General features: G+C 42.6%; 1 protein-coding gene across 1 annotated transcript; it reads left to right on the forward strand.

The window, feature by feature from the left end:
* Window positions 1–2,912: 2,912 nt before the first annotated feature.
* On the forward strand, window positions 2,913–3,284 carry LOC308330801 (microtubule-associated protein 1 light chain 3 alpha-like; the record flags this gene model as incomplete). Its single annotated transcript, XM_080785852.1, has 1 exon — window positions 2,913–3,284. One exon carries the CDS (start codon window positions 2,913–2,915, stop codon window positions 3,282–3,284), a length of 372 nt encoding a protein of 123 aa, XP_080641978.1.
* Window positions 3,285–10,215: the final 6,931 nt, after the last annotated feature.

Raw genomic sequence — 10,215 nt, forward strand, 5'->3', positions numbered from 1 at the left:
TATTTTGCTGTCTGTCTGTCTGTCCATTTGTGCACAGAATGTGCTCAGCTGATTGGCTGAGTGAGCAGTGATGTACGATGATGTATGATGACCATGAAGACGCCCGAGGGCGAGAAGCACCCACGCATACGCCTGGGTGACAGCAGTCTGCTGGGCGAGCACTGGCGCTTTGGCATAGGCTTACGCTCCCTTCACACGAGTGTGATTTTTTTAATCTTTGAAGAACATTGGGTTGCACTTTCTGTATGAAATGTTTAAAAAGTTTTGATTGATTGATTGATTGATTGATTGATTGCTGATTGCCGCAGTGTTGCAGATTATTACTACGGAATACTACGTATTCGTGAATTTGTTAAGCCTATACTTATGAATGTTCCAAGCAAAATGTAAAGTTTCAATATTTATAAACAATATTTTATATCAGTTTATCTTAAAGCTAAATTAATAGTTTAACCATTCAATGTCTTAAAGAAATATTCTATCAAACCAAGATAACCGTAGGCCTGCCCTACAGTATCGTAGGAGGCAGTGAGAGAAGAGTGAGTCAGAGCAGGGAGGAGTCTTGCAGATTGGACTTCAGCATATGAAAGAATCAGTTCTTATAATACATTCGACAGGCTGAAGTGGTGTGTAGTACGTATCGGGCAAAAATAAAAATAAAATCGATTGAGATATGCCATGGGCCTGGGGAATGTAATTGGGGGGGGGGGACACACAGAAGGGGTGAGTGAAAAATCAATATGCTTTTGCAAGTAGACTTTCCCATTGTCTTCTAATCTAGGATACTGCATCACCTTTGATTGATTGATTGATTGATTGAATACTTTGAAAATGGATTAAAACTACAATGGTACAATCATTCAATTATGCTTAAAGGACCATTTCACCACTTTTCAAACTATCTTCAATTTCTTCATAGAATTGGTCCTCACTATAACGTTCATGACAAAATAGCAAAAGATTATCTACTCTGTCTCGGGCTCTGCCGCTCTGGGCAGTTCAGAAACCTTGATTTTTGTAACAAAAAGATTTAGATTTGTATTATCGTGAGAACGCATTACAACTTTTCAGGAATAGAAAGTATAATCAAGACTTTCTGAGTCTTAATTATGAGATACCGTGGGTTGTGAATTGAAATGGGCTGTAGTGATAAAATATTGTCATTCAATATAATGGCAATATTCTATATCAAAATGCAATTACCTTGTTTTTTTTACCAAGATGGTCAAAACCAAATATCAAAGAAGGAAGTACAAAAATTTACCTGCGCTCTCTCTCTCTCTCTCTCTCTCTCTCTCTCTCTCTCTCTCTCTCTCTCTCTCTCTCTCTCTCAGACTCTTCTGTAACTCGCCCACAGAACACAACCAGCACCAGGTAATAAATGTACTCTTACTGTACTTTGATCTCTTGAGTCTCTCATTAAATTTTATTACATTTGATTTTGAAAGATCTTAAATATGTTCTGAGCAGATGATTTCCCAATATGACTTAGTTTTGCGAATTGATGAACTGAAAGAATACTATGTTTTTTCAATTACATTTAACAAGGCAACAGCTGATTAAGACACTTGTTGCGAATGCAGTGAGCACTTACTATGAGACCTAGCAGATCATGTCTGTCTGTCTGTCCGTGTGTCACGCTTTTGTGCCCATATATGGAGCTGCTTTGGGGACTCCTTATATGGTTATGGCTGAGTCATGGTGACATGAGTGTGATGGCGTGGTCCAACTTGTGCCCATATATGGAGCTGCTTTGGGGACTCCTTATATGGTTATGGCTGAGTTAAAACTTAAAAATAACTTAACTTAAATATGTACGAGCTGCGTTCGCTTCCCGCGTTTGCACGTCTTACTGGTTACATGTTAATGTCATGTGGGTATAGTTGCTCTGGAATAAGAGTGTCAGCTAAATGCCTAAATTGTGGATTGTACAGACCATGATTGTCCGATTTTAGTGTTTGTTCTTGTGGGTCATCATTACTTGCGCAAGCAGAGCGCGCAAGTACTAGTTTCGCCCGGGACTCGTATGCACCGTCCCAGCCGTCCCGCCAATTTTGATGCATATGCATCATCCCAGCAATTTTTTATGCGTATGCACCGTCCCAGCAAATTACGTAATGACTAATTGTGCCTGATACGGCAGTGGTGCCAGATTACATTGCTGGGACGGTGCAAAATTGGCGGGACGGCTGGGACGGTGCATACAGCGCAAAGTAACCACAGTATACCGCTAATCAATTTACAAATTATAGTATATGTATAACTAGCTCTCAATGATGACGTAATAAAGATGTGGATTAAAGGACCCAATGCCAGAGTGTAATTGGTTTTCGATGGTGACGTAATGATGATATGTTTTAGTGTTGGGAGGATTAAAGGTAATGCTCCTATGTATACATGTATGTAATCTGGCACCACTGCCGTATCAGGCACAAGTAGTCATTACTGAGATTTGACAGTTTGTAGCGGTCGAAAGTAATTGCACGCTCTGCTTGCGCACTAGTAGGCCATTTATGGCCTACTAGTGTGCAACAAGCAAGTATGCACTCGACAGAGTGCAGTTCTAGTTTCATCTGTTTTGATTCTCTGTTTCTCAATCCTCACTCAGAAGCACAGCAGGTAAGAAAGACACCAGGGTGGCGCTGAAGAGCACAGACGTGGAAGCGATGGGGAGCGAGATGTAACGTAAAAGTATCCATATACAGGTAGTTAGTTTGGTCTCCATAGCAACCATTATCAAAAAGGGGCTTAGCAAAGGGGAAATCAGCTGACGTCAAAGTGATGTCATTGGCTCACTGCCTATTTAAAGCTTTCTATGCCTACAGTATAACACTGTAAGCACTGTTTTTAGTTGAACAATATAATATTATTATAGAATAATATAATTTTATTGTATTATCAACTAACAGGGGATGCCTTCCGATAAACCTTTCAAACAGAGGAGGCCGTTGGAACAACGGCGCACAGAGGTCCAGCGGATCCGCGAGCAGCATGCCGATAAGATCCCCGTGATCATCGAGAGATACCCGGGAGAGAAGAGGCTGCCCTCTCTGGATAAGATCAAGTTCCTGGTGCCTGACCACATCAGCATGAGCCAGCTGAGCCACATCGTCAGAAACCGGCTCCAGCTGGGGCCCCGGCAGGCCTTCTACCTACTGGTCGACCAGCGCACCCTGGTGGCCATGTCCTCGACCATGGCCGAGGTCTACGAGCAGGGCAAGGACCAAGAGGATGGCTTCCTCTACATGGTCTACGCCTCGCAGGACACCTTCGGCTGCTGCTAACGGCACTGTTGATGTCGTCATCTAAAACTATATAATATGACACCTTCGGCTGCTGCTAGCGGTGCCTTGATGTCGTCGTCTAAAACTATATATGACACTTTCTGCTGCTGCTAGCGGTGTTGATGTCTAAAAACTATATGAACAACTGGCATCGTCATCGTGACAAGAATTCAGCCGACCCAGAGTGGTTGTTGCCCTTGATTGTAGATGGAAGCAGCATTTGCTACACTCTTCGTGAGAGACTACATTGCCTTCCGTACGAGACAGCGATAGTTGGCCTTACAACCCAGATATCGTTGTGTCAGAGATTTAGACATCCCGGTTAAGTTCTCACCGGACACCACCTAAACCGAGGGAACTAGACTACTGGCTTTTTACAGACGAAAACTAAATAAAAATGTTATAACTAAATAAAATGTTTCGTTGGTTGGTTGGCAATGGTCACCTCAACCCCTCAATACATCACGTGACATCATCAGGGATGATGTCATCAATATTAAGCCCATATATGGGAATGCCCATATATGGGCTTAATATAACTCTGGTTATAAACCAGAGCTGGTTAAAGGGGGTATACTTTGATCCAGAAATCAGGAAAATGGGGTACTGAAGCAATAAATAAATATGGAGAAGCACTGAAATGGTCCTGACTCCACCAGATGGAAGAAGCTTGCGTCACTCTTGTTTCACAGTGAACTTAATATGGCCCTATCTGGTGGAGTCAGGTTACATTTATGATAAAGAAAAAACATTAAAAGATGAAATGTGAAGATACAATTTTTGTTCCCTGACAGTGTGCCCATAGTAGACCAGAAGGATGGGAAAGGCACGAGACATTATGATAGGACAGAGCAGGACCCACAATCTACACCTCAGTCACAAAGACAGACATACTCACGAGTTTCACTGACACTTTCTCAAACATTTATCCACTTAAAACAGCATTAATAGAATGTATTATTTTGTCCAGTTTGTGTTGTAGAGTGTGTTAATACAACAGAACTTGTACATTGGAGTGGTATTGTGTCTATTATAGCTCATGGTAAAATGCGCCAGCACTTGCGGGAACATTACAGAGTTAAGCAATATGACACGAGAGGGTGTTCTTTACCGTCATTAATGCACGCCTGCGATGCTGCAGGAACTCATGGAAGGCAGAGTTCCAAAAGGCAGCGCAGAAGATTATTTTGAGTAAATGTACTTAGTTACTTTACACCACTACATACTAGTCTAGGGGAAAAACAAAAACTATATTTTTAGTTAACTGGAAACTAAATTAAAACACTTTACAAAAAACTAACTGAAACTTCATGTGCTTATCAAATTAACTCAAATTAAATCAAATCATAGAGGATTAAATGAGAGCTTAAATCCCAATATTTTTGAGCTGAGCTTAGAGCTATAAAAGAAATAGAAGAGAAGTATTCTAGCTTGTTGATTCTCGTCCCTGACTAATCCATGGTGCAATAAAAAAGTAAAACCTATGGTCCTTGGCACACCAGGAGTGACGATCGAATAAACAATATAAAAATGCATCTGCATACATTCCACATGAATGAAGTTGGTGATCTTAACACAAAATCACACTTGGTGAAGGGAGGGGCACAGTGACCGAGGGCAGTATTTATATCGGCCAGATATAACATTACATTACGTACATAACACAAACATTAAAGGCTGTAGATTTGGCTGGAAAATAATTACATCAAAACTACCCTAAACATTCAAATCCACATAGACTTGGCTGCCACATGACGTAATTTCGGAGAGCCATGCATCAGGGGGGGCTAGCTAGCGCCCCTCAAGAAATAAAAACTACACTAGCAAACCTAACTGATTAAACTAAATTTAAATTTAAAACAAAAAAATAGGAAAATAAATCATTACAAACATGTCAAACATTAGCTTTTTTATTGATGCGAGAACAATGACTTCTATTTCAACATGCTAACTTTCTAGAAAGAGAAAGGCTGTAGTTTCTATTTTGGAATCCCCATCGATGATGTCACTGCTAAGGAATTGTAAATCGACAGTGCTCCTTTAAAATATTTAAAACATTTACAAAAAGCTGGCGATGACCTTCCCCAGATCATAACACACTCCTCAATCTAACCCCCTGTTATCACACAGACGCACAATGTCAATGTTATTATATAGACTTAATCTATTGCTTGTTACTAGCGGTAGGCCTAGTGCTTTTATTTTTTATCACTACATGTATTACATATTGTACTATGTTGGACATTACTTAGTATCGTCTGTCGTGCCAATATTCACTGCTCATAGAATACCGCCACACTGTTCCGCTCTGGTGAATCTTCATGATGGGTATGCAGGAATCGGATATTGTCTATGCAAAAGGAAGGGAAAGAAAGCCATGGGTTCTAATGGATCCTAATTAATACTTTTCATTGGTCAAACAATGCAAAGTTTATAAAAGACCCTGCACAGACCTAAACACTTTAACTTTAACAATGTTAACAAATTGTGATACAAGCTCACAACTATGCGTTCTGAGCTTGTATGTCAGCTATTGTAGCTGTTTTTACATCACACATCTAAGAAAAAATATAAAAAGTACAGAGGAAGGTTGTTGTGAGAGCCAGGAGAGAGAAAGATGGATGCAACGACAAATAAATCAGACAAGAAAAGGGGAACAAATAACGATGAAGATGCGAGAAGCCAACCCACACTCTCGTCACACACAGTGAAAAGAATAAATTGTCATACTGATGACCGCCATCTTGTCCAAATATGAACTGAAGAGTGCATGGACAGGTGGAACTCCATATTGGGGGGCTAGTGGCAGGCCAAAAACAAGTGTTTGATAGCAATATCTGTCATCGTTTGTGGTAGAGCCAAGCTATAGATAGATATACAGACATATAGATATTCACACACATGGGTGGAATAAAGGTACTCACTCACTAATAGGTCTAATAGGAGACTCCATTTGTGGGCAATGTTTCAGCCTGATCCAAACCGCATTGACTTCCGTTTAAAATTATACTATTAAATATGTAAAACAAAAATATTAAATATATAACAAAAATTAGTTGACAGTGAATATCCTAAAGACGCCATGCTGTAAATCTTTTATTGGGATATCACCCACCTTCACAGACCTGGGTACGAATCCCGATCACTATGGAGTTAATTAGTCCATTCAAAAGCTGACTGTTTGGTATAAAACAAGATCCCTATTTATTCCAAACTCCTTTTCTTCTGTCCATACATAAAGCAGTTAAAGTACAAAAATGTTTTGGCCCTTGGATTTCAATGCCTTGAAAAAAGAATTGGATCAAGATTGTGTTTGGCTCTGGCTGAGAAGAGGGGACAAGGTTTAATATTATTATTATTAATAATAATAATAATAACTAAAATTATTAGTTTAGATATAACTTTAATTTATAAAGTACCTTTCAAAAACCTGTACATTAACAAAAATAAACAAATGACAGTATTTGCCAAAAGTGTCTCTTCAGTGCAGACATGAAAGAGTCAAATGAAAGGCTTGGGAAGTTCTGAAGAAGTCGCTACAGGGATGTCAGGGAAGTGTAAGTAACCGTTTAGATTCTGTAGTTTGCCCTCACTGGTATCTTAACTTGCGGTGCACTTTAGACATTATGACCTTGTGTTAAAAAAAACTATAAACAATTGCTTCTACTACTGGCACAGACAGATCCTCTTCCATGAGAAAACAGCCTATAACGGCCCAGATACACGCCAATCCTGCCAATTGTAGCAGGGAGACAACCTTACTGCATTGATTAAAGGATACATTTATATTTTACCATTATGGTTTCGTCTTGCTTCTTGTACAACCATCTTCCCTATCTTTCTGGATGTAAAGTCCTTGTGTATTTAAAGTTCATCTGTTTAGACAAGTTCACACTTCATGGCAAGTATTAATTATTGACAGTTTATTGAGCCTATCCTGGTCCATTGTGGAGAGAAAATAGTTAATTATTATTTTCATTTTACTAAAGGATCTCTATCCTGCCACTACTGATGAACATGAAAAATATCCTCAAGGCTTAGTTAGGCTGTAGCTATACTCTTCGCTAATATTAGCTCTCTCTATTTCTTCTTTTCTGGCATTCTGATTCATGTACTGTATACAGGTCGTGGCATTGCAAGGAAATTTACTCCAATAATGGTACTTTAGATCAGTAAATGTCACAGCCGCCGGTGCAATATTACACCATATTTGGTGACTGGTCAAATTATGTAACTTGCCCTCACTGGCATCTTGCGGTGTACTTTTGACATAGTGAAAAAATGATATGAAAAATATTTGGGGATTTACTTCGTTCCAGTGGTTTGCGAGATTAGCCGCCTGCGCACAGACAGACAAGACACAGAGACAGACCCCTCTTGTAGACTGTTCACCGTCTACTAGGAGACACGGTGTAAAAAACAACACAGCCTACTGGCCGACAAATATCCGTCATTTTTCCTTGGTCGGACACCAGGTGGTGAGCCAAGCAAAAAGGATGACGGTATTTAATCCGGGCTCCCATGTTTAGCCAATTTATTCTCCAAAGATTCATCCATGTTTACCTGATATCCTGCTTGAAAACATTGATCTGTTTATATGCAGGTTACCGGGTTAAGGAAGTGGATGAACCTGGATTATCAGCCTTGTTCTTGCTCGGGCACGTTTTCCCCCGTTACTGTTTTCACTTCCCTCGAGGCACAATGCTGTGGTTTGTACTCGTCTCGTAGAATCTCTGCCGGCCATGAAGAAGTAGTGGATAGCAAGTCAGCGAAGCGGTGAGTTTGACGTAATTCGATATCCAAAAGTGTGTTGCGATCATATGTTACCCGTGCCAATGTCGAATTCTCTCTGGGTCGCTCCCTGCAAAACTGATCAAAAATCCTCACCTTGGGGACTGACGAACATTTGAGTTTCACGACAACCTCGTCCTTGGCTTTCGCAGAGGGTTCAGAGCTGGCAGGCGCTGCAGATTCATGCCCCTCGGCAGGGACCCCTGGCTCTGAACGGGGTGTCTGTTCGTAGGCAGCAGCGATGGTGGTGGGGTCAGGGTTGGGGCTCTTGTCTGTGGGCGCCACAGCTGTGTGGAGGCCTGGACCTTCCACCGAGGGCCCAGGGCTGGCAGGTGCCACAGACTTCTCTTCCTCCTGGCGTGCGCCCTGCCTGCTGTCGAAGATCGCCTTCTGTGAATTGGTCAGTAAGCCCCGTGGAACACCCTTCCTCGGCGACTTGGTTTTCATCTCCTCCACGTTGAGAGGCCTGTTGCCACGGAACTTTATGGGCCTCTTGCTGAGAATCTGCTGCACGGTTTCCGAGTCGTCAAACACCACAAAGCCGTAATTGGGGCTCTTCCCGCCTTTCTTGATAGTGAGCTCCAGGACCTTGCCATACTGCTCAAAGAACTCAGTGAGCTCGGCCTTGTCCACATCGTGGTGGATGTTTCCCACAAACAGCTGGTGGGTAGTGGGTTTCCTGACCTGCACCTCCCCGGGCTTCCCCTCCCACACCGGCCTGGGTCCCCTGTGCACGGGCGGGCGGCCGCCTTGTCTCTGGTCTCTGTCGGGCACGGGGGTGTCTGCGGTGTCCTTCTCCTTCGCTTTGGTCTCTCTCTCCACCACGTTGAGGTGGCAGTTGTCGCGGAACTTTATGGGCTTCTTGCTGAGGATGTGCTGCACCGTCTCTGGGTTGTCGAACACCACAAAGCCGTAGTTGGGGAGCTTCCCGCACTTTTTGATGGTGAGCTCCACGACCGTGCCAAATTGCTCCAGGAAGTCCGTGAGCTGGGCCTTGTCCACGTCGTGAGGGATGTTCCCCACAAACAGCTGGTGGGTGGTGGGTTTGCTGACCTGCGCTGCCTCCCCCTGCTTCTCTTCCCCCACCGGCCCGGGTCCACTGTGTACCACGGGCTGACGGTCTCCGGGACTCTGTGTTTCGGGTACAGGGATGGTGTCCAGGGGGCTGACTTTCTCCCAAACTGTAGTGTTCTCTCTCTCCTCCACCTTCAGCTTCTCCAGCTCCAATATCATCATCATCTTACCTTTCTCCTCCCTCTCAGCAGCAAACTTCACCTCCATCTCCCTCAGTGCCTTGTCCCTCTCGTCCACCAGGTTGTTTCCCCACGTGTCGTCCCCTTCCAGCAGGCTCTCCTCCTCTTCATCGACCTTGTTGTTCTCCAACTCACGTACCTCCACGTGGACCGTGGTGTTCTCAGTGATCATCATTTAACCCCGGAAATTTCCACCTCTCTTTTTTTCAATTATTTCCTCTTCTTTGTTATGGAGTGCTGTGAGGTCGGTGGCTGCTATATGCAGATCTTCCATGACGTGCGGTTACGTCACCAGCCGTGCCCATAATAATAATAACTAGAACTGCACTCTGTCGAGTGCCTGTCGACCGCTACGAACTTTCAAATCTCAGCCTTTGTGTAGGACAAAATTAGACACTAAGCCGATTTGCTCAGACACTGACGTAAAATTATCCATTCATTGTCAATGCGTTGTTTTCAGTTACAATTAAAGTCAGGTGTAGCAGCTGATACTTTGTAAATGTGATAGTAATCATTGCTATTGACTAGACTCAACAAGGGATCACACTGTGACCCCCGTCTCTCCAGCTCTTAATAAACATAAAATACAGGTGGGTTGCCAATTCCATCCAATCTGAACCAAGAACCCATTCATCAGCTTCAATTTTATAGTGTTCCAGTTTCAATTTTGTCTGCTCGTTAAAAAAAATCCCATTTCTTCACGTCCAATTGTACTTGTTTATGCTGTATCCTGTATGAGATCTCTCAAACCATGTTTACTAAAGAGCTGGAGAGGCAGGCAGGCAGGCAGACATCAACATGAACATGTGAAGCAGATCTTCTTCACTTACCTTTAGGGTATGCTTCCAAACCCCTGCAGATCATAGCGTTTAATCTTCCCCAGTACA

This window comes from Protomyctophum bolini (assembly GCF_963924005.1).
Source record: "Protomyctophum bolini genome assembly, chromosome: 16".
Lineage (NCBI taxonomy): Eukaryota > Metazoa > Chordata > Actinopteri > Myctophiformes > Myctophidae > Protomyctophum > Protomyctophum bolini.